The sequence below is a fragment of the Nelusetta ayraudi genome, unplaced genomic scaffold, assembly GCF_046127955.1.
Source record: "Nelusetta ayraudi isolate G7.1 ecotype Tasmania unplaced genomic scaffold, CSIRO-AGI_Nayr_v1 ptg000068l, whole genome shotgun sequence".
NCBI lineage: Eukaryota > Metazoa > Chordata > Actinopteri > Tetraodontiformes > Monacanthidae > Nelusetta > Nelusetta ayraudi.
In genome coordinates this window covers 885,769-910,468 of record NW_027466118.1, presented here as the reverse complement: position 1 = coordinate 910,468, position 24,700 = coordinate 885,769, and the positions used below count along the sequence as shown (strand labels likewise).

The 24,700-nt window shown below is 44.9% G+C and overlaps 2 protein-coding genes across 3 annotated transcripts; both read left to right on the top strand.

Moving 5' to 3' along the window:
- Positions 1-3,081: 3,081 nt before the first annotated feature.
- stc2a (stanniocalcin 2a) lies at positions 3,082-9,439 on the top strand. Its single transcript, XM_076041538.1, has 4 exons — positions 3,082-3,505; positions 5,404-5,546; positions 6,200-6,411; positions 6,500-9,439. Exons 1-4 carry the CDS (start codon positions 3,361-3,363, stop codon positions 6,906-6,908), a joined length of 909 nt encoding a protein of 302 aa, XP_075897653.1. The 5' UTR covers positions 3,082-3,360; the 3' UTR covers positions 6,909-9,439.
- Positions 9,440-13,010: 3,571 nt separating this feature from the next.
- On the top strand, positions 13,011-24,164 carry LOC142898530 (cytoplasmic polyadenylation element-binding protein 4-like). Of its 2 annotated transcripts, XM_076041489.1 has the most exons (12): positions 13,011-13,162; positions 14,162-15,281; positions 15,397-15,495; positions 16,244-16,334; positions 17,485-17,535; positions 18,799-18,822; positions 19,199-19,375; positions 19,576-19,665; positions 19,750-19,868; positions 20,628-20,742; positions 20,856-21,037; positions 21,149-24,164. In XM_076041489.1, the coding sequence occupies exons 2-12, from the start codon at positions 14,217-14,219 to the stop codon at positions 21,374-21,376; spliced, it is 2,241 nt and encodes a 746-aa protein (XP_075897604.1). In that variant the 5' UTR covers positions 13,011-13,162; positions 14,162-14,216; the 3' UTR covers positions 21,377-24,164. The 2 variants fall into 2 exon arrangements, with proteins under 2 accessions (XP_075897604.1, XP_075897605.1); XM_076041490.1 differs by lacking the exon at positions 18,799-18,822.
- Positions 24,165-24,700: the final 536 nt, after the last annotated feature.

Genomic DNA, 24,700 nt, shown 5'->3' with positions numbered 1-24,700 from the left:
GTCAACAGGAATGAATGTTATCACTGTGTCACCACAACGTGTCTACTTTCTGCACGGTGTCGCTCGAAGCCCTGCAGTGCATCTGTGCAACATGCATACGAATGATACCATAAGCATCGCTTTAAAACAAGCAGATTGTGTTGTTGTCATTGATGTTGATGTTTTGATAATTGCTCCAGCTGCCTGACAGCCACCTAAACCAACCACAACATGCCCTCACAGCTCTCAGGCAACGTGCAGTCTCTGCTTGCCGTCATGTTTACAAGTGGCTTTCGTCAGGCCATGAATGACGAGCGCTTGTAAACTGAAGGTCACTAATAAAAAAATAACAAAAACATTACAATATATCCATGACTGCTGCACTCGTATACGTCTGGCTAGCGCATCGTTTTAAAAAGTTTGGCATTTAAAAAAAATATATTTTTTTCTGTTTTAAGTTTAACGCAATCATGACGTCGTGCATGCAGTACAAGTCGTCCCTTCTGGACGAGTTTTGTAGAAAAAAAAAAAAGAAAAAGGTGTGAGGTGATGCAATTAAGCTGGCAGGAGTGAATCACAAACCCCGCTTCTGTGCGATGCGTGCACAACTTGCGCACATGACACTGTGCACGTGCCAAACCTGAACCAAAAGGAGCTGTTCACGAGCCAGTTTCAAGTGGTTTCATCACCAGAACCCAGCGCCGGCAGTCAGCGGTGACGTGCTATATTACAAGCCAGAGGTCCTGTGCAAGCCACCGATTGGGCCAAACCGAGGGTGTGTTCACAGTGTGGGCAGCTTTTAATTGACTTGAATTGAGCAGCAGAATGCAGTTTGTGGTATTGGCACAAGTGGGGAGCCATTGCCAGACGCATGCCATAGTATGCTACACCCTCCTGTGTGAGCCTAATGCGAAGCCAGCAGGCTCCCAGAATGCTGCTGCTTTGCAATTTCACTGATGTCATATTGGATTTAGATTAGACCATAATGACATTGCATGAACGTTGATCTAAGTATTAGAGTAACACAAGTCACAGGGAAGAAAAGTAGGATAAGATCAGCAGAAATTCATGGGAAAAAAATCCCACATCCTCCATATGAGCATGATAGGAATATTGAAATGTTGAGGTTTTCCACAGACCACTCCAGCCTCTGGCCAATGTAATTCCCATCCTAGCGCTGTGGAAGATTCCAAAAAATGCATTGTTGGTACTAATGATCATTGCTGTATATTTGATTCGCCTGTTAGTATAAGATCAGAGCATAACTGTCCTTCATTAACATTGTAAATGAAGCCTTGCAACACATTGTGTTTCTGCTACTGAGTGCTCTTTAATGTTGTCCAGCTTCAGGTTTTTTTTTCCTTCGTTAACATACACACTCAAAGCTCACCTTGCGGTTGTGAAATGAATTACTATGAATAATGGCCCGCTTCGGAGTCATGTATGTGCGGGAAATTTAGTTGACCGCAAGCAGATGTGCCTGCAAATCATTTCCCAATATCCATCTGAGCTGTGATGTAATTTAATACAGAGTTTGGCTTGTATCTAGTTCCCGTTTCACACCATCACCAACGTTTCAATCCACAATCAATTCCCCAAATTCCTCCATATGCCCCATTTAAAGGCATTGTTTGGCCTTTTCAATTCAATGTGTCATCCATACATCAACCTTGCCAGCAGTTGATCTTGTTAATGTCTTGGAATCTCAGACAGCACGCTATTTTCTTGACTGTGGTAATGTTGCTCTGGCACTACGCAGCTGTAATTCTGGAAATTAAGGAACAGTTAGTATCAGTGGGCCCTCTAGAGGCTTGGGACATAAGTACACTTATGGCCCCCACGAGTGTCGGTTCTAACTTCCTTCCATCTGTGCCACTTCCTGTCCGCCAGAAGTGTCTGAAGCATGGTTAAAATAGAAACAGCAGTGCGTCGGCTGACTGTCACACAGGCCTTTTACATGAGAGGAGTTTGCAGTTCATAATTTTGGCATTGGAGCCTTTAGGTTCCCCCCCCCCCCCCCCCCCCCAGCATGTTTATTTGGGTTGTTTCACGTAACATCCTCATTGTTGGTCTTGAAAAGGTTTCCTCAATTGCCTCCAAATGTGCAGCCCTGCCAGCATTTGGGCCTCTATCCTTAGTTACTTTTTGTAGTGGCGGTAGACCTCATTGTCGCAGTGTAAACGGAGCATTGTGTAACAGATGTCTCCATATTTACTTTGCTGAATAAAAGGGGGGCATTCTTGCTTCTCCGGGCTTTCCACTGAAGAAAGTGATTGTTTTTTTGTTTTGTTTTTTATTATTATTGTGATCTCATAATGGCAGACAATGACTGCATGCACACAGACAGACTGGTACCTGGTTGTCTGCATTGCCACTTTTGCTGGTGGCACACAGATTGCTAAATTATGCTGTTTATTTTTTGCTAAGCCCTCCGTGCTCTGAGCAGACTTTTCACCCACTTTATGTGGAAGCATGGACTGCAGGCTTCTTTTTTGAGGTGGGGGGTGGGGGTGGGGGTGGGGGTGCTGACTTTAATTTAATTTGGCCACAAACTAAAGCTTATTTGTATGCTGAGCACTTGTATGTCATATGCTTCGGTTTTGCTGGTAAGCTTGGTATTTCTAGAAACCTCCCTCGGCTCTCATACAGTGCTCAGCCCTCTAGCCTCAATACGTGCTCCAATGACAAAAACAGACTTTCTGTTAAAATTGTGCAACTGTAGGTTATCTTGCAATACACACACGCACACAAGAAAAAAAAAAACATATGAGCTGCTGACAGACTATAATAATCCCCTATGTATGGAATTAGAGGTCTATGTTTGACATTATAGCACTGACTCGTGCAGATTTGGTTTTTGCGAAGCACACTGCTGCCTGTCACAGTCAAAATGACTCATGAGTCTTTGCTTTATGGCGCCAGTTTTATTGCAAAAAAGGGGGACTTTCATTGGACACTCCCCTAAAACCTTGGACGTGGATGTCTGCGTCTCTGATTGGTTGCGGGGCACCCAACTGACAACACCTGCTTTACTCCTTCATCCAAATTGACACCCGTGGGCTCTGAGAAATATAGGCAGCATCTCTCTGCCCCAGCCCGTGCATTCAGTCCCACAGCTGCCCCGTAATACACCAAGGCGCAGCTGCGCTCATTACTGATCCAAGGTGAACCCTCTCTCTCTCTCTCTCTCCCTCTCGCTCTCTCCCTCTCTCTCTCTCTCTCTCTCACTCGCTCACACGCCACACACTCACTCAGTCACTCACTCACACGCACAAACACACGTTTCGCACACACACACGCGCGCACACACACACACGCGCGCACACACACGCACTCTCGAGGGCAGCCGGGATCGTTGCTGGGAAGTGTCTGGAAGACGCAATGTTGCTCAGGCTGGCAGTGGCGCTGCTGCTGCTTTTGTCGGTGCTGGAGCTCGCGGAGGGTTCGGATACTACTGAGGTCCTCCACGAGAGTCTGCCGGAGAAGCCCGCGAGCCAGAAGGGACGCCTGTCGCTGCAGAACACAGGTAAGGAGGCGCGCGTGTGTGCGTGTGTATGTGTGTGTGTGTGTGTGTGTGTGTGTGTGTGTCACTCGGCTGCTCCGGCGGGCTTGTCGGCTACACGTGTTTCTGCGGCTGCAAGTAAAAAATATAATTTTAAAAAAAAATTATGGAACCATGCTGCGAGCTGAATCCCTCCACCTCCTCCACCTCCTCCACCTCCACACCGCCAACCAGAACAATTCCGCCTGTCTTAACTCAAAAACGCCGGCGGAGCTGTGTGCGCGCGCACGGACACACGCCGCGCCGGCCGGCAGGGGCATTTCAAATGACTCGGAAAGGCGATATCTTGAAAATACAGTCAGACCGAAATGCAATATGTTAGTAAACTATTAATAGAACGGTACCAGGTATTAGGTCATGTATCCGTCTCGCATCCAAGGGGTGCGTGTGTGTGTGTGTGTGTGTGTGTGTGTGTGTGTGTGTGTGTGCGCGCGCGCGCGCGCGCTCTGCTCTCCGGTGTCAGTTTTTTTGGAGTGAGCGGGCTCCACGCGAGGGGAACCAAGCTGGCTGTTGCATGTTGCTGCCGCTGTTTCTTGACCAGAAACCTTCCTTCCTGGGGGGAGGAGGATGAGGAGGAGGAGGTGGTGGTGGTGGTGTCGATGCAGGTTAGTGGAGCAGTAGGGCCTGATGGTTGCGTTACCAATCTGGTCGTTTTTTTTGTTTTTGTTTTTGTTTTTTGTTTTTTAAAGGGAATGTGTGTGTGTGTGTGTGTGTGTGTGTGTGTGTGTGTGTGTGTGAGAGAGAGAAACATCATAGTCGGGGGGATGAGACGTGCGATTCAGCGCTAACGCATAATAAAAAAAGATAAATTGCCGTCTGTCTTGTTATTTGATATTGGATACGGGCTGGTGCCGGGTTTCCTAGAAGTCTATATTAGTTAATTTACACCACTCCTCCTCCTCCTCCGTCGCGCGCGCCGCAAAGCCGTGCGACCCTGCCACATGAGCCCGCGTCAATATGACATTCTAACACGTCCCCTCCACCAGCGCCACCACGCTGGAACCCCCCCGAGGGTGGTGGTGGGTGGTGTAGTGTTGGTGGGTCTTTTTTAATGCAGATTTCACGGCAGAGAGCGCGCGGTCGGTAACGGCCACTGAGTAATTCAATGCACGTCGCGGCGGCCGAGCTCCCACCTTCCCAAGCACATTCCCGCGATGCCAAAACAAGCGCTGCTGCTGCCGCTGCCGCCGCCGCCGCTGACAGCGGCTCACTTTTCCTGCGCACTAAAGTTCAACTCTGTTCCTTGCAGAGCCCCGCCCCTTTCCCCGACCAACACCCCACCTCCCCCCCCCCCCCCCCCCCAACAGAGACTCTTTGTTGACAAGCGTGATTTTTTTATATTTCTTGTAATCCCGCCGCCGGTGTCGACATGTGGCGGTGGCTGCATCATCCTTCGCGCAACTGGTCTTTTCGAACGTGCAAGAACGCTTCACCAGTGCCCCGAGCTTTCATATTTCATATTTCATATTTGTTTTTGTCTCAGCGGTGCATTATGCTCTGTGTGTCCAAGTTCACGACTTGCGTTAACACGCCTTAACCTCCGTATTTTTGAGGGGGCACAGCCGGCAGAAACGGACGCGTGACAGCCAGACGCTCTGGTTAAAAACGGTTCTCTCCACGATATTTTGTCGTCCATCTGCAATGCAGCATCCCCATCTCCCCGATGCGCTGCAGAATGACACTGTCATATCTGTCGCCGAGTGTTAGACCCTCGGTCTCGCGGTCCACCTGTGTGATTTGCGCAGCAGTGAGCGTGAAGATGTTTAGTTTGTGTGTTTAGTTTCTGTTTGTCTCGGCAGCATCACCTCGCTGCTGCGGACAGACGACAAGGTGCCTCTCTTTAACCTGTCCTCTCTTTGCAGCTGAGATCCAGCACTGCCTGGTGAGTGCAGGCGACGTCGGCTGTGGCGTGTTTGAGTGCTTTGAGAATAACTCCTGTGAGATACGTGGGCTGCAGGAGATCTGCATGACATTCCTGCACAATGCTGGCAAATTTGACTCCCAGGTACCCGTGCTGTCTTATTGTTAGTTTTTGTTGTTTTCGCAAGAAATGTTACGAGCGCTGCTCCGTTCCCTCCTCGCCCCTCATTTCCACGAAAAACAACAGTGCGCTTGTGTTTTTTTTTTTCTTCTCCTTTAAGAATTTATCAATTTTCCTAGAAGCCCAATTGTGCATTCATGCATTTTGTAATCTCTTTTCCTCTCTTGGTGTGTTTACTTCCCTCTCAATGGGGCAGTGCATGTACAGTTAGGACCAAAGGTTATGAGCTAGTTGGCTGGAAGCCTAGTTGGCTTCCCCTGATGCATAGTAGTGACTGGAGCGCTGCCAAACCTGGCCTGACTGGGGTCTTAATATATCTATAGGGTCGACTGTTTGGAATTTACATTTTTGGCCGACAAATATCGATGAAAGAATGGCCGGATTTATGGCCAGACATGGCAAATTCCATCACCCCATTCTATGTCCGGCCAGTTACATAGCCGCACAAGTTTTTTTTTCCTTCAGTACAGCTTCACAGGAAGCCAAACTCTGCTGAGTGTTTTATGCCAAAGCGACCGTTGTCGGAAAAAAACATGCCAAAGAATTTGTTTTTGCTACAATAATTCCATTGAGTTCAAGCATCAGCTTGACAGCTTGTGTGTCTGCATCTCATATAGGGGAAGTCCTTCATAAAGGATGCTCTGAAGTGTATGGCGCACGGACTCCGCCACAAGTTCAGCTGTATCAGCCGGAAGTGTGCGTCCATCAAAGAGATGGTCTTCCAGCTGCAGAGGGAGTGTTACCTCAAGCACAACCTGTGCTCGGCAGCAAAGGAGAATGTGGCCGTCATGGTGGAGATGATCCATTTTCAAGATCTCTTCCCTAAGGGGTGAGTTGGGGGGTCCAGAGCATGTTTTTTTTGTTTGTCTGTTTTTTTTGTCTATTAACTTTTGACTCTGCCATTCTGCTGCGTCCAGCCCCTACGTGGAGCTGGTGAACATTCTGCTGAGCTGCGGCGAGGAGGTGAAGGACGCCTTGACCCGGAGCGTCCGGCTGCAGTGCGAGCAAAACTGGGGCACGCTGTGCGACAGCCTGAGCCTCTGTTCGTCCCTGGCTCCGTCCCCCGCCGGCACCACTGCCCAGCAGCAGCAGCTGCAGCAGCAGCAGCAGCAGCAGCAGCACCAACACCACCACCACCGCCAGGTGCCTTCCCAACCTGAGCCGGAGCAGCCCCGCCCGCAGCGGCAAGGCGACAAAGAAAAACCTGGCAAGGTGGGCTTGAGCCCTCACCCACGCAACCGCAGCCAAGGACCCCGACACCAGAGTCCAGAGGCTCAAGTGGTGGCAGAGCAGGAAGAGCCCCAGGCCACTGATATCCGGAGGTGAAAGCGCTGGAGAGTGTCCTGCCCACACACCTCGATCCTCCCCCCACTCTGTACAATGCTTAACAAACCACACACACATATTTACGCACACACATGCACACACGCAGGTTTTTACCAGGCAGACCGAGCAGAAGGAGACAAGTCCCAGCTTTTCCTGCTCTAATTCTGTCCTCTCCAGTCATTCCAGCAGTCCCACATGGTAAAACTGCAGGGTAATTGTGGTGTAGCTTATACTGTTATACCAGACTGTAGGCCACAATTTGTTTTTTTTTTCCTAAATGCAATATTAATTATTATTATCGTGACTCTTTCACCTGTTAGGACTATTTGGGCTTTAATATAGCATTTCTCAAATCATACTTACTGTAAGATTGTATTTTATAAGTATTATTTATTTTATTCTTTATGCAATGTTGAAATATCAAAATGTATATAGAGTTATACCTATCTATATTTATATGGACATGTATAAATATAGCTACAATATGCAATACTGATACATTAGGCGACATCGTATTTTGGTGTGCTGTCTATTGGTCCCATATAATTGCACCCACCACACGTCTTTCTGTAGATATGTAACATACACCGTTTGTTGTTTCAGCATTGGGAATGTGTATTATAAGTATAGATACTTGATGATTAAATAGAAATTGTACAGGTTTCAAGTCCAGTTCTGGCACATATGAATTGTAGTGCATGTTTGGCCACCGAGCCGACGAAAGTGTGCATTTGGTGCAAATTCATTTTTGGAAGGGAAATGCAATGTGTAACGCTTAGAGCTGTGTGCGTTAACAGGTCTCTCACAAAAATCGGAAACATACGGAGCCAAGGCTGATCGGCATTGTCATCAGGTGCTGCCTCAGTTCACAGTACAAATCTGATGCGTATCCCGAGAGCGCTACCGCAATTTGCATCGGATTCGTTCTAAACGGAGCCTCGGAATCCAACTCCTGGTGCAGAACCAGACCCGAGTTGTGCTTTTATCTTCAGGACATGACGGCACCCTTACTTACTCCTAAGCAGTCAAACAGAATCATGGCTTTTTTTCTATGTTCACTTTAACTTTCTCTTCTCTGAGGCAAACTCAGCTCCTTCATTTGTCTCCCTTTGGAGAGATTTGGCTTGGCTTCAGGTTACTGCTGCCTTGACATTAAACATCTAATCCAGTGAAAATATCAACTATCCAGGTGTCGTGTACATGCAGCAGAGAGAGGATCTTCTAAGATTTCAAGGCAGAGTCCATTCGACCCTTTTTAAAGTCTCGCAAGTGTGTTTTTGCCCAGACTGACACCTTCACTGTGCTCCTTAGCGAGTGAATGATGCAATTCCACACGAGGAGCTTAAGTGTTGAGCTGTTTCATGAGAATGCTGAGCAGTCAGACTTTGCACATTGGATGATTGTAAGCCTGTGTTCGACTGCCTCAAATTTCGATGTGCGACTGTACTACCAGAGCATGTGTACCTATTTGATTTGACCGTTGTCAAGTTGGTTACCTAATCGCTGCACGTGAAATGTATATTTTCCCAATACGAGTCATACAAAAAGGAGCATGCAACAGAGTTTGACAGACCCTTTAAATCTCTGACTCCTCTAAATGATCCCTTATTTCTCTCTAGTCCCTCGCGTAGGTCAGGAGAGACATAAAGTCCTGTTATTCTCCCCCATTGGAACCACAGGCAACACAGCAAGGACCCAGGAACTGGGTTAAGTCCACACACAGGGGCTCTGGTGCTGTTATTCTAAATGTTATATTTACCGAAGCCACCAGAGGATTCCTCTGGGCCACAGCCAAGAGACAGCAACACAGAGGCAAAGGGAGTAGAGTGAGGGCCAGAGATATGCTCAGCACACACACACACACACCAATTGCCCACACAGGCTTTTTAACTTTGACTTTCAGGCCAGTTTGTCAACAATAACACCATACAGCATGGGTTGACACTTTTAACGGGTGCAAAAAAAAAAAAAAAAAAAAAGACTGTGTAACATGCTCACATTCTGTGGTGTACTTTGCAGTAAGTTTTAACACTTTTCCTCCCAGATATTTAGGCAACGTGATAAGCTCTGGGGTTGAATCTTCCACAAGCTTTTCTGGCTTTTTATTTTTTTGTCGTTGATTTGTATTCTGTTGCAAAATGTTGGGATTCCTTTGACATCCCGGCGCAGGACATAAGCTAATCCTTTTTTTTTTGAGAATGTATTCTGTGTAAAGTGACAATCTGTTTTAGCTCTCTTTGATAAGGCTTTTTGTAATAATGCTGTGGCTTAAATGGATGTTTTTTTGTGTGTGTGTTCAGAGGAGAATAAAACTAACCACATTTTCCTGTATTGTTAGTGCTTCATCGCCACATTTTGTGTTTTCCCATGTTGAGCACAAGGACTCCGCCTCGACCGCTGAAAATGCAGAACATGCCCGAAAAACTTGTATTTAACCTTCGAGACATTGGGCCTGTAAGCCTATTAATATCTTTGGACTCATGAAGTCAGATGTATTTTTGTTGCTATTAAAAATATATTTGTATTTTGTATATCTTTTGTTCATTATTACAGTTTTCATTCGCCATAAAAGTAATGCCACATCACTGTTCAGTTCTGCATGCCTTTATGTGGCACATTGAAGAAAAAAAAAGAGGACAAAACTTTTGAGTGACTTTCAGACCTGTAACTTTCAGAGGTGAGACAGTCAGAGGAGAAGGACTTGTGGTCTCAGGAGTACGCCGGAGTGGAGACACCCTATTCTCGTTTGGCCCGCTGCCTCCTTTTTCTGACAGTGAATTATGAAGTGTGTTTAGAGTTTCAAGGACTGGAAATATCCACCCTATTGACAGTTCTAAACATTTACGTCAGCAGCAGCAGTTTGAGTGCAAAGCTTATTATTTATCTATTTGTTTTACTGGAATCCGTTTTTATGGGATGGCTCAAGATTGTACTTGTCCCAACTAAATTTAGACTGTGCTCTGATTGGTCGTCCTCCGGCCATTGTGTCTGATCCGAAATTCACTCTGGACAAAAGTACTGTATGTCGAGAGGGAAGTGCGTTTGCATCTGGATCCAAGCACAGCTTTTTTTTTTTTTTTTTTTTAATCTTCAGGCCGTGTCATGGCTCATAGGATATGATACAGTGTTTTACCATATAAGCACCTCCTCAACACTTGTGCTGCTTCGCTCAACTCTCAGAAGGTCCTCGGGGTTTGCAGTGCCACTTTCTAACCACTTGATGGAGCCATTTCCATTTTATGAAGAAAGGGTCAAACACAGGCATGGGCAAGCTACGGCCCGGCGCCCTTTAAGATTTTTAATCCGGCCGGAACCTGGAAGAAATTATATGAATAGTAAGTAATATAACAGCTGTATTTCATCCATTGTTTCATTGCGTTAAGAGTAATTTCAATCAAGAGCTAAATACGATGGGGCTTTAAAGACATATTTTGCCGTCATGCTTTTGTTTGTTTTCAATTGACATTAAAGCACACGTTTTCTACATATCCCATGATATATTTTTTCCTCCTATGAGGTGGGTCATCAAACACTCCATCCATCTGGTCCTGGTCCGGCCCTTCTGTCAAATTTTTAGAACCCATTGTGGCCCACAAGTCAAAAAGTCTGCCCACCCCTGGTCTAAAACATAGAGCAAGAAATGAAAGCACTCGTCGAGAGTGTTTTAAAAGCGCTATCAACCGCTAGAGGTGCGTCTGTTCCTGTTTATTCGATTTTCCCAATTCAGTGGAAATAAATCAGTGAGGTTGAGAGTAAAAGCGCTATCAACCGTTAGAGGTGCGTCTGTTCCTGTTTATTCCATTTTCCCAATTCAGTGGAAATAAATCAGTGAGGTTGAGAGGATTTATTGTCAGAGGAAAACAGCTTTTGTTGTGTAACCTGTTTGGATGTTTCTATCATTTTGTATTTGATAGTTGCTATTTGGCTCTAATTATTATAACCTTCACTACTTTTAAGTATGCGACTGAACTGCATGTACACTTTTATCTTATAGCAGAAAGCCTTCGTTATAACCAAAACTATTATGTTGCATTGATGGAAACCTTCCATTTTTGGCTTTGCCAGAGATCAGCGTGTAATGCGGAATAGTTCATAGTTACAATTATCACAAGGTCGCTAATGATAGTGCATGTCTAACCTGTTTCAAAATTAATTACTTTCACACAAAGCTGTAATTAGGCAAAGTAAAGTAAAACAGGTCTTGAATTATTTGAGAATTATACGATCCCCTGTCAACTTTTGGTAAGGCATTAACGTGAGTGGCACCACTAAGCAGTCTGCTGATGTCATTTCTTCTTCACCCAGAGGGTTTCCACACTATACATACTGGCAGCTGATAAGAAGGAAAAAAAACACAGGGTGCAATTTATAAAGAACAGCTGTGTGTGTGCAGGGAAAAATTATGCTGTGTCACACTGCTTGAACACACACTGCTTGAACATAATGATATCTTGATCATTCTGGCCAAACAATGACTTAATTACTCTGTTAAAAAAAAAGAAGAAATATTGCAGGTTAGTTTGCCAATTGTTAGAGGCAGTAGATACATCACATGAGAAGAGTCTGATTGGCAGCAAGACTCTGAACAGGGAAACCTGAGATAGTGCCTTTGGTCCATTGTGAACATACCCTGGACTCCCAGTGTGAACTAATGAATTAATGACTGGGTGATGAAGTTCCACAGATGAATCATTTAGGAACCATCTTGGGTGAATAGGTGCAGCGCTGTGGCCGGCATCAAGGAGATAGCTGGAAAAACAAGAATTTATAAAAGCATATATATCGAATAGGGCTTGTGAGTTTTGGTCGCGCGCAACACAAGTACAACCCTCAGAAGCAATGCTCGCTTTCCCCGGGGAATACAGAGTGTGTTGCTCTCGGGGAAGAAAAACGCTGACACGACTCACTCTGCTCGAGTTACTGTGCGCCTCAAAAGGCCTGCAGCAGGCAGCAGCACACCCAAGATGGAGGGCAAGGACAAGGCATTCAGCCGAACATGCTCGCTCGCACACTGCCACAAAGTCCCTCTGTATCTATGCAAAGGTGTGCTATAGAAAACCAGTTTGTTGGTGTATATTGGGCTGCGAATAAATACCAGTACCACCTGGACCAGCAGTAGCATGTTTTCAGGAAGAAACCAGAAGATCAAGTCGCACTCTCGTGTTGTGAAACCACCCCAACAGGCCCTGCAGCACACTGGCCTACTGGGGTGGGGAGCAACGCTACTGCTACAGGATGTAAATCAAGAGTAGTCTGCCTGCCCTGGGCGCGTTGGAAGACTTTGTTGGCAGGCGTAACCCAACAGCCAAGTAGTAACTAATACTCTGTTTGGTAAAGGGAAAGTGAGATAGATTATCTTTGTGGTTACTCTCTATCCAATTAAGATAAACGTGTATATTTGCAGTCTTTCCAAACAACCTGGAGACGTGGCAGTCTGTAAGATGTGGGTATTAACTTTGGCATGTTTGGCAGTATTTTAATTTTTAAACTCACTTGCTGCTAATGTGTCAGTTGCAGGAGTTCAAACTTCAAAGTGTGATATGATCTGAACTAAGACAAAAAAAATAAAAATCAAAAAATGAATAAATAAAGCTAGCTCTAGTACATATTAAGAAATTCATGCTGATGAAATGACCAATTTAATCCAATTAAAGGTTCACCTGTCTGAGGGCGGTAGCGAATCGGGTGCTTTATACGACCTGATACTCAGCACCTGAACAACTGCTACAGGTTGAGGTGGGGGTTGAAATCATTTGTTTAGCTAAATTTGCCATTCAAAATGGTTGCAAATACTGGCACTGGGGATTTTTAACCCTTTGTTTCACTCAGTATTCTATTTCACTCCCCCCCCCAACAAATGATCCTTTCAATTCTTAGCCAAGGACTTAAAAGCAGAGTTTAATCTTGACAGTGATGTCCATCTGCGATTATCTCCTGCCGGATTTTATGGAAACCTTATTTGGTAGGAGAGCGTCCTGAATGCATGTGCTGTTCATTGTGAATGGCACGACGGGCGTGACTCTCATGCGACCGTCCAATGATGTGCGAGATTTGAGTGACAGTGGGCGGCGCTCCTGAGGGAAATCCTGACGCACAGTGGCTGGTAGCTTACGGCCGGGGCGGGGCTTAGAGACGGAAGTGTCTCCCGACTGGTCCAGCTGTCATCTAGAAGAGAGACCATTTACACCGGCTGCCTGGGAAATGCAGAAAAAAGGAGAACGCTGAAAAAAATATGGAAACATCTAAACGATAAGGTAACGACGCCGGAATGATGTTCGCCGCGTCCGTCGTATCACCGAGTACACGTCGCGTTGGTGTGTTCGAGCGGCGCCAGACGTCGTGTTACGTGTTTCCGAGAGGTAAAAATGATGACAAGGATTGGTAGGCTGTGTGACATTGAGCCTACAGGACACGAAACAGACGAGGTCGTTTAAAGAGCTACACAACGTTCCCAACCACCCGGTCAATGTCGTGAGAAAAAAACAAAACAAAACAGCGAACGGTGGCGTCGTCGGAAATTCGAAGGACAATTTAGCCGTCGACTCGTTCATTGCTGTTGGAAGCTGGTTTGCAATATAAGCTACAACGTCCCTCTGCGGTATCGGCTATTATCCTAGCTTAGCGGCTTGGGTGAAGGGAACTACCCTAGATTCAGAGCAGACCGGAGACGTCATCAACATTTCCCTGTATTTAAATAGTTGCGTATGGGGAGGTCATTGCCGAGAATAAAACGGGGGAGACGATTACACGGTAAGTGTGAGAAGGCAACAGCCCTTTAGCGTCCACGGATGCACCTTGGCGTACAAAACGCACTTTGAAAATGGACCGCTGCTATCTGCATGAGTAATTGGGCATATGGAAGGTGGCGGAGCAGCTGTTAGCTCGCTGCTAGCTGCGTAACGACCTTTTGGAGACGTCAGCACCAGCAGACGAGGCTTTGGAGCCGCCTGCGCTGGGCCAAGCAGGCAGGGTGTTTTGTTTTTTTTCTCTCTCTCTCCCTCCCGTGGTTCTTTCCCCCCTGCTAGACGAGTGTTATATTTCGTCAAGGCCTCCCATGGTCGAGCGAGTCAATGATTTAATCCCATTGATTGCATCACAAGACCAGACAGGGTGCAGCCCCAGCGCACTCACTGTCGGTTTGGTGGTGTGGCTCGTCTTTCCAGCAAGCCGAATTGACTTGAGGTGTAACCCTTATCCCCCTTTTGCTCCTCCCCATCCCCCAACCCTCCCCACACCCTTTCAATATTTTCTAGTGTAAAGAAGACGGTGAAAGCCAAAAGTGAACTGAAGATTTACTGGGTGTCCTAAATGGGGGACTACGGGTTTGGAGTTCTGGTGAAGAACGGCAGCGGTAACAAATCTGCTTTCCCTGTAAGGATCCCCCCCCACCTACAGCCCCAGCACCCTCACCACCCTTCCGACCCCCCGAGTCCCCCGTCCTTCATAAATAACAACTGCTCCACCAATGGGGGCAGCGCTTGGCTGTTCCCCACCGTAGCCCAACACAGTAACATGCAAGATGAGATTCTGGAGGCCGAAAAGTCCAAGGCCTTGGACCTCCAGGACATGCAGGAGAAGTCTCAGGTCCAGGCCCAGCCTCAGGCCCTGTCTCCTGGCCAGCCGGAAGCCGGGGGGAGCCTAGGAGAGCTGGAGGGCGCTCTCCCAGAAGACGGTCCACTGGAGAAGGGCTCCTTGGAGAGCAGCGGCGGCAAGGAGAAGCTGAGGATGGAGTCGCCTGTGTTGAGTGGCTTCGACTACCAGGACAGCTTGGGAATGGGTACAAGCTGCGCACAGTCCACTGCCTCCTCCTCCTCTCTGACCAGCTTCAACAACTGGTCGCCTGCTGTCCCAACCACCCAGTCGCCAGTGGTCGGAGATGACGTCGGAGGGTTCTTCGGCCCAGCTGGCTCCAACGCCAACGGCCCGCCGCTGCTTTTCCAGAACTTCTCCCACCACGCAGGGCCTGGATTTGGAGCCGGAGGCAGTTTCTCCCCGCAGATTGGGCCGGTTTCCCAGCACCACCCGGCCACGCCTCACCCCCAACACTATCACCCTCACGGGCAGGGAGTCCCTCAGCAGCACCGGCGCTCTCCCGTCAGCCCTCACCCATCTCAGCCTTCCTTCCCTCCCCATCCCCACCGCACCGGACCTTTCACCCAGCTGTCCCACCTCGCTCCCGCCCAGAGCAAACCACCTTCACCCTGGGGAAACTATCAAAGCCCCTCCACCCCGACATCGACCTCCTGGAGCCCCGGCGGTTACGGCGGCTGGGGAGGAACGCAGGGTGTTCGAGACTATCGGCGGGGTGTCGGCGCAGGGATGAGTGGTCTTAATTCAATTTCCCCACTCAAGAAGTCCTTCCCTAACAACCAGGTAAAGTGAATTGAAGGATTAAAGTGATTACTGTATATATACATTGAACCTTAAAACAACCCAGATAATCCTGCATCGGTATGACGGAACACACTTTTGCCTGCCTTTCCTATAGGTTCCCTCTCAGAAGTTTCCCAGAAATAGCTCCGGGTTCAATCACAAGGGGTGGGTGGAGGACAGCATGGGCCGCAGTGACAGCGTGTACCCTTTCCAGGTGAGCTTTTCTCAGGTAATGCTACTTTAGTAGACTGCGCAGGGCATGACTTGTGGAAGAGAGCTGAGTGGAGATGTACTTAAAGGCGTTTCCAGATCGGTGGTCTATAAAAAGCATTTGCAATCATCTGAAAACAGGAGACGTTCAGCCAGTGAAACCGCTGTGTTAATTGTTTCAAGCAAGACATTGTGCAAAACAAGATATGTTTCTGTGGAGGCAAAAAAAAGTGGATGAATTGAGGGTTATTGTGTTTCTTTTTTCTTGTCTAGATTTTTTTTTTTTTCCGCGAGCAGTCTCATCTGCTCCGGTCACATGGCCCTTCTCTTATTCAGTCTGAGAGGTCTTATGCTCTGCTGCAGCATGTGCTCAACCCACTTAGACACACTGCAAAGCACAATGACTGTGCTTCTGTTTTTGGCATAGTGTCAGATTGTATATATTTATTTCTGTGCCACTATTGGCTATTTGTTTAGGAATGTAGAAAGTGAAACAATTCAATCCTCAAGGGACATTTATTTTCTAAAAATAAATGTCACTTGAGTCATTTTGACAACATTGTCTGGCCTCAGTGCTTTTCAGTTATGGGAAAATTCTCAGCGTTTTTATTATCTATTATCTATTTTTTATTTTTCTGTTTTTCCATCCAAAATGGCTGTTGGCATCTTGGCAAAGCACTCCAGGGCTTTTATTTAGGACAGAAATGAGGAAAGTGAGAATGCTAATTGTTTCTTCTTCTTTTTTTCTGCAGGAGAGAACACGGTCCTTTGATGGGTTCAGCATGCACTCTCTGGAGAACTCTCTGATTGACATTATGAGAGCTGAGCAGGATTCCTTGAAAGGTTTGTTTCCTCCAAAACAATTCCATTCAAAAATGTTTTTTCCCCCCGCACTGTTAGCTGGAGAAATACAGCATTTCTCTCTTTACAAAATGAGAACTCGAGTATTCTTTTTTTTTTTTACAATGTTGATTTATGCCTCTCGCAGCAGGGCCTTGGGCAAAGGAGTGTAGTGCGTCAGCTCATATATAATGTTATATTTTCTGTGAGTAGGGTTATTCTCAATCAAACTGAACTTAAACTTGGCCTGCAGCATTCCCATGTGCAGATGTATGCTTATCTTTGTAATTTCAGTGATAAAGTAATACGAGTGCTACAGTCCGAATACTATCTGCTTCATATTTTGCCAGCAGACAATTCTATGGCCAGTATTTTTTAGAAATAAGCCAACAACAAACGTTAACATTTTGCATTGCATGTGCGTAGCGTACAGCTGCAGGGCTGGAGCAGCGTCCCTGGTCTAATTGCTGCTGCCAGATGACGGTGTCGGGACACAGATAAGAGCAAAATCATCACTATCACAAGTTTTCTAGGACATTTGACGGGTTGCACAGAATATTGTTAGTCATTGAATATCCCCACTGTACACTTAGACTGCAGATGCGTTGACAAATTCCTGATTATATCCGTTTTATTTCTAGACTTTATTTCTATGCTTTTTTCCCAGGCTGCGATTTTGGTGTTACAGTTCTGATATGCACAACATCAGAGGAGCAAAACAGAATTGGGTCACTTGCACCATGTAGTGCAAATCCAGCCCCGATCTCCTCTTAGGAAGTTTCCAAATGGTTTAGCTAATATGCAGATAGACTTTGGGAGAATGTCTGCATCTAATCCAACTGTGTGCATGCAACCTCAAATGAATATATTTTCAAGAGCTAAACAATGTTTCGGAATTAACCTGATTATGCACTAAAAAAAAAACTTTCTTTCATTTCAAAGACAAACAACAATTTGCATTCACTCTCACACTTTCAAGTTCGAGTTGCCAGTTCATCCCATGTGCATGAATCCCAAGTACCTGGAGAGAACCCATAGACACAGGGAGAACATGCAAACTCTACAGACTCCATCCCTTGACCTGGGGCTCAAATCTGTGGTATTCTTGTGGTATAATGTATTTTTTTATTTGTCTTGTTTCATTGTCATAAAGGGCGCTACAGCTTTTCCCACCAGGGTGGAGACGGACCCCTTCCGATGAACGGTACGTAAATTACTTGCATGTAAATATGTTTGGCTGTAGCCGGCGTCTGGGCTTGAAACATGTATTTGCCAAGCAGAGATACTAAAATGACTTGATCAGCCTTCTTATTAGTTTTTGTGTTTGACATGTTTATGCATGAGTTATAATAAAAATATTAATAAAATTACGCCTGTCTCCACCTTAAAAAAAAAGTGCTTTGGCAACGACAATAAACAAAAACAGGAAGGATACTGAGGATTTGAAAAACACAGAGGGTTAATAGAAACAATGATAAGAAATGAAACTATCAATACAAAGCAATATAGAGGAAATACAGGTGAAAATATAGGATTACAGAGAAGCATAGACTAGAGGGAAGTACTTTAGGTACTAGCAGAGAAGAAGTGCATTAAAAGAAGTGGAATTTTTAAAGAACTAAACCATTAGAAATTAAATTAAAGCAATAAAAAGTACATCGACTAAAATTGAATCTGTCAGCTACATTATTCATTCATTTACGGATTATACCAAAGTCAGACTTACAAAGCAAGAAAGAGCTAAGCTGACAATTGAAGACTCAAAAGTGGCTGGTGGGGATCTGATGATATTTAAATCACATCCTTTGAAGCAGAACGAAGATTTGTGTATAAAAAAGAAAAAAAAAGTTATGTGCTCTGTTCAAGTCAGTTAAGCGCTGAAGGAGTTACAGAAAGTATTTTACTGGCAGAGAGTTACTTTTGGTTTTTGTCCACATTGTGATTCAACAACAGCAGCTAAGCCCTGTGGCCCAGCGGATCTAGGAGCAAGGTTCATCTGCATCTCATCAGTGAAGCAATGGAAAGATCGGTTATGCAGTTGAATGATTTTGCCAAGTAAATGGAAAATAAAATTGAATCTTGAGGTAAACCACGGGTCCTTAAGTTGCAGTGGATTTGTAACTATCTTTGGTGACTGTATACTTCTTGCAAGAAAACAGCCAGAGTCTATGGTACTGTTCACGATTTTAAGAATGTCGCTGTGCCCAAAGCTCTGGCATATAAAAAAAGAAATGATTTGTTAAATGAATCTGTAGAGAAAAAAAAAAAGACCATTAATCAATCTAGCTGATCAGCCTCATACACGTTAAAACGGATGCAGCTGTGATCTTTGTTGCAATGGGTTTTGAATTACTGTCAAACTTCAACATGGCTGTAGCTTTTCAGTGACAGTTAAATTGCAAGCCTTGTCAGTGTTTTTCCCAGTGGATTTAAGACATTTCAAGAGTGTTTTGTGTTTTACATGCAGCCAGAAGCTATGGCAGAAGACGAGGTAAACAACGTGTCTCTTTGTCATAACGATAATTACGTCACAATCAGTAATGACCCGCGCAGCGGTCGTGTTGTGGTCTTGCTTTCTGTGTCCTGTCCGTTCGCTTGCTGCGTGTCATTGATTCTTTTTTTTTTGCCTCAGTGTTGAAAGCCTCTCTCTCTTTTTTTTTTTTTTTTAAAATTAGGGCGTAAAAACAACTTCTCCCCCAATAATCTCTGGCGCTTTCAAACTGTGTCATCAAAACCAAGCAATCATGCCTCCTGTTTTGGTTGTCTGTGTTTCATTCCCCTTTTGTGTCTCGTCTCCTACGCTCATTTCAATTCCGACGCTCGTTCAGAATGTCGGTCGTGGTAACCCGAAGCCCTTTGTCCACCAGGTCATTCGTCTCTGTTCCCCATGGAGGACGAACGGCCCTTTGGAGAGGACGAGTCAGGTGACCAGGGGCTGGCCGGTCTGGGTTCAGCCCACTGCTTCCCTCACCTCAACGGGGAGCGCGTGGAGCGATACTCCCGCAAGGTGTTTGTCGGAGGACTGCCGCCAGATATAGATGAAGGTGAGGATGCCTCTGCAGCCCCACCCACCTACTGTCGGCGATACAGCGGACATCAGTTCAACATCGCTTGGTTTTCTCTCGCACATCCAAAAATACGTTTAAAATGGTTTAAGCTGTTCGGTCTGGGAACCAACATGCACTCAGCTCGAGCTGTTGAGACTAAACGGCTCACGGCCGATGCCGATTTGCTTTGGTTGCAGATGAAATCACTGCCAGTTTCCGCCGCTTTGGTCACTTGTTTGTGGACTGGCCCCACAAGGCGGAAAGCAAGTCCTACTTTCCACCCAAAGGTGAGCTGAGACCGGTTTGGACGCAGCGTCTTGTCTGTCCAGCATCACCCCGCGTGCTTGTAACGCGTCGCCGCCCTCTTGCAGGATATGCGTTCTTGCTGTTCCAAGACGAGAGCTCCGTCCAGGCCCTCATCGACGCCTGCATCCAGGAGGACGGCAAGCTGTACCTGTGCGTCTCCAGCCCCACCATCAAAGACAAGCCTGTGAGTGTGCCACTTTCATCTGCTGCCGGTGAACTGTCAGTCCCGTCGCGCGGCGCTCATCCGTCGTGCCAAGTCTACCCTCGGGAAAACCGGAAGGTTCAGTAGCGCTGCGTTTGTGTTATTTGCCTGTTTGAGAGCGTTGGTATGACAAAGCTTCAGATACACGTGTTTCATGCAGGTTTTTTCTTAATTTAATAATTAATGAAACTATCTCGTCATGATCGTTGGTTAATAATAAGTTGAAAGTAACACACTCAGTCTCTCCAGCAATCTATTGGTCTCAAGCTCCTTGCAGCCACTGTGCTGCAGCTCAGTACGAGCTGCTGCCTGCTCATTGACACCATCCAGAATGGCTGCCTCCTGCTCGCCCTTCAGTCTCCTCCGTGTCAACCTCCCCTCTTCTTGTTTTTCCCTTTGCCCTGTTTTATCAAAGCCATTACTGCTATTGACCTTATAAACCCTTATCTGCTGTGACATTTTGTGCTGGCTAGCCAAAGACATACTTCACATCAAGATAAGACCCTAGTTATATTTTTTTTCCAGACCTGCCGCCAAGTGGACACGGCGTCATTGCCATCTTCAAATTCAGCAACGCAAAGAACAATTAAGTTAACATGGTGCAACTACATGCAGATGCAATGTTTTACTTTCACTCCAGACTGTTTTACTCACGCTCCACCTGGCATTGTCGTCAATTAAATAAAAATGATTCCCACTGTTTTAGCCAACAAGCAAACTAAAATGTCTCAATATCTACAGGTCCAGATTCGACCCTGGAACCTAAACGACAGTGACTTTGTGATGGACGGTTCGCAGCCGTTGGATCCAAGGAAAACCATCTTTGTCGGAGGCGTCCCTCGACCCCTGCGCGCAGGTTCGTATGTGTGTTTTTTGGGAATTGATCTCCCTCCCGGTGCCGCTCAATCAGTGGACTGAAGTGGCTTCGACTCCCGTTAACTCCACTGGCCGGGTGGTGTTCTGTTACAGTGGAGCTGGCCATGATCATGGACCGTCTGTATGGGGGTGTGTGCTACGCTGGCATTGACACTGACCCCGAGCTCAAGTATCCGAAAGGGGCGGGGAGAGTAGCCTTCTCCAATCAGCAGAGTTACATTGCTGCCATCAGTGCCCGATTTGTTCAGCTGCAGCACGGGGAGATTGATAAACGGGTGAGTCCAAGAATCTGACACTGCATTGTTAGAATTATTTCAAAAAAATACTGTATGAGACTCATTGGAAGATTTACATTTCTTTCATGCATTCCACCCTTCCTATCTTAGGTGGAAGTCAAGCCATATGTCCTGGATGACCAGCTGTGCGACGAGTGCCAGGGCACTCGCTGCGGTGGGAAGTTCGCCCCTTTCTTCTGCGCTAACGTGACCTGCCTGCAGTACTACTGCGAGTACTGCTGGGCAGCCATCCACTCCCGGGCCGGCCGCGAGTTCCACAAGCCGCTGGTGAAGGAGGGAGGAGACCGGCCACGGCACATCTCCTTCCGCTGGAACTGAGGCAAGACGGGCGCAAACGACGCAGGAATGGGGAGGGAATGAGAGAAAAGCTGTAGTTAGGGGGAATGGGTTTGGGGTTTCGACATGAAAAATAAATGCACTTTTCTTTTTAAGTTAAAGGAAAACAACTTAATTTATTTTTTATTTTATTTTTTAATTCGGCCTTCTAAAAGAAGTAATGCTAGGAAGAGTAAAAAAAAAAAAATCCCATTTATGTTTGATGTTCGGTGTGCATGAGCATATGGATGCATTAGATTTGGATTTAGGTGTTTTCTGACTTGACTGTACTTTTATTTTTAGTATTAGCTAGCAAAGCTGCTTACATTTGTTGTCAAGAGTAACATAAAATTTAAGTGAGGTTCATCATACCTAAATCAGTATAGTAACTATTGAGGTTGAGTTGAAGAAGGGTGCATTTTCTTACGTTTCGCTTGCAGGATTATAGAACGACTGTACCATTTACCAAAGGTTTAGTGATAATGGTTGGCTTGAACAGGAAGGAAGGAAGGACGGTAACCACGATTGTCACTGAAGCTCGGTGTGTAGCACCAGGCCATGTCACAAAGCAAACACCCCCCTCCAGTCTGGCAGACATGTTTGGCTAGCTAGCATTGGTTTTTAGGCCTCAGTTTAAAGGTCGATGCAGTGCAACCAGACGGGGCAAACCAAAGATTGGCCTAAAACACATCATCAAAAGCAGATGTCTACCTGAGCATTTTCAGGATTATACTGAGTCCTCCTCCTCCTCCCTCGGCGGAAGGAAGACGGAATCCTCCAGAGTTTCAGTTTGTGGTTGTCGGCAAACAAGACGCAGCCCCCAGGGCTCAGGTGTTGGCAGTAGTATTTGATCACTTTATATTGTCAGGGATATTAGCACTGGAAGCTAACATGCTAATTTAGTACAAACTAATGGGAATGCACAGTCCAGTCTCCCTGAGCTGTCCTTGTGGTGTACCACTGCACGCTCTACCATGACTGGAGCTTCTATCACAAGTGTTGTGGTTGGATATGGTAGTAGCTAGAAATTTGCTGTCACAGAGATAAAGATATTATTTTATACATGGCCTGCTGATTTTTGTACAGTGTTTTATAGCCGATTATTTTGTCATGAACATATATACATTTATTATGCACTACTTTTCTAAATATTTTTTTCAATAGTCATTTTAGGCACATTTTTCACAGATGGGAGAACTCCTTTTGCAATACCTCATTTTTTTCACTTGGTGAAAAATAATTTTGTACCTTTGTTACTAAGAGATCTGCATTTATGGTAAACTTAATTTAAAAAAAGGAAAAATGAATGATATTAATATAATTTTCAATTAGCTTTTATATATTTAAGTGCTGGTAAATCTGAAAACTGTCTAGTGCATTGTTGTGATTCTATAGACTAAAAAAAGAAAAGAAAATTAAGGCTCTGAGTAGCCAGTCATATATGGATTATCCTCTGTCCTAAATAACATAATTACAGGATCCTAAGGCATGACAAGACCTTTCTAAACTAATTTTGATAGTCTTGAAAATGTATTCCGATATTTCTCTCCTAGGTGTAGTCACTGATTATCGATAGGGTAAATGTTTTGGCTTTGGTAATGTGAAAACCTCCCATCTATCACCGGAGTGAATATCAGCTGTTTGAATATTTAAATCCCCTTTCCGGGACTGCCTGTAAGTTCTACTTATCCTTGGCATGCATAATGTAATACATAAATAAAATGGCTAGTGTTAATGCAGGACCTAATGTAATGCACTAGATCTCCCTTTTTCCTTTGTAAAATTTCCTTTCCTTCTCTCTTTTGAGACCACTGCTCTTGTAGCCTCTTTACACGACGGAGTCTGCCTTCCTTACACAGACGAGATGTTTATGCAATTTACACAGTGACAACACTTTGGATGCGTTTTGTAATGTAAAGGACACTCAGTAGGACATGTGAGGAAACTTGATCACTTGACCCCCTTTGTGATGTGGCATGCTTTGGGACATAACCTGAATGTGATTTAATGTTGCAAGTTAACTTTGAGCCATTATGTGCAATACTTATTCTTTCCAGAAACAAGTCTCCGCAGTTTAAGTCATTTAACCCATATAAATCATGCAGTCATTTACACATTATTTGTTTCCTAATTGTTCATGCTTTTTTTTTTGTGCAAGGAAAAGAAAAATAATTTATACCTAAATTTATTTTTAAACATTAGTTTTGTGCTTATTATTTTGCTACTACCATGCTACTGTGATTTAAACATTGTATATAATAGGTCGATAATGTATCTAGCATTTGCTATATTTTCAGTTGAAATGTATAACTATCATTTTGATCAGATTTTTGTTATATTTTTTGGGGGGTGATGTGTTAAACTCGTTGATGTGTCTAGTTTTTCTAATTGCTGTACTGTGCATTTGCAGATAAAAAACAAAAAAACATTGGTAATGTCTGTTAGTATTACTTGATTGCAAAATTTCAATAGGTTTTAATTGTATGCTGGGAAGGTTCTATTTATTAACTTTTTTTTTTTTTTTTACCTGATATCTTTTTGATTTTTTTTAAAAAGTCATTTCACATTTATACGTAAGTTCCAATTTTTATATTTTCTTCCTGAGTAATTTACGCTGCAGTACAGAAGTCAGTTTTTATAATTGGTTTGTAGTATTGAAGTAAAACAAAGATCTAATGTCATATATTAATTTGCTGCCAACTGTAACTGTATGCATACATTTGAAGTATTTGTAATGTGAGATGTTGAATGAATAAAACAGCTGTGAGGAAGAAATATATGCCCAAAACACTGGTTCGACATAAACTAGATTTTTGTCTTGGTTTTAGTATATTCTTAATTTATTCCCGCTGATAGTGAAGCCAACATGTGGCGCTATTGTTGTGAGACAGCACTTTTATTAAAAACAACAACAACGAAAAACAGGTCAGAGGTATTTATACCTCAAAGCTTATTTCAGTCCGTAATGAGAGTGAAATTACTCCCAAAAGATGCCCTTTTTTGGCCCCAAAAAAAAGTACTTCCGGCAAGTAATTCCGAGTTATATTGGGAATTTGTCTTTGTATCACAGAAGCACTACATTCTCTCTCAGTCACTTCAGTGACAGTGCCCCTGTCTTCGTTACCTCAAAATTAAGTTGTATAAATCTTTGCTGACATTGCAGCCAACAGAAAACCTAAAAACACCGCCAGGCGTTAATATTATCTGCATTTAAACTACTGTTCCACATCATATTACTTTGCAAATCACATACCGTATCTTTGTGGCAATACTGCATTACGTTGCCGTTAAATGCAGCAGCAACTATTTGTGCCTGTAAAATCATGA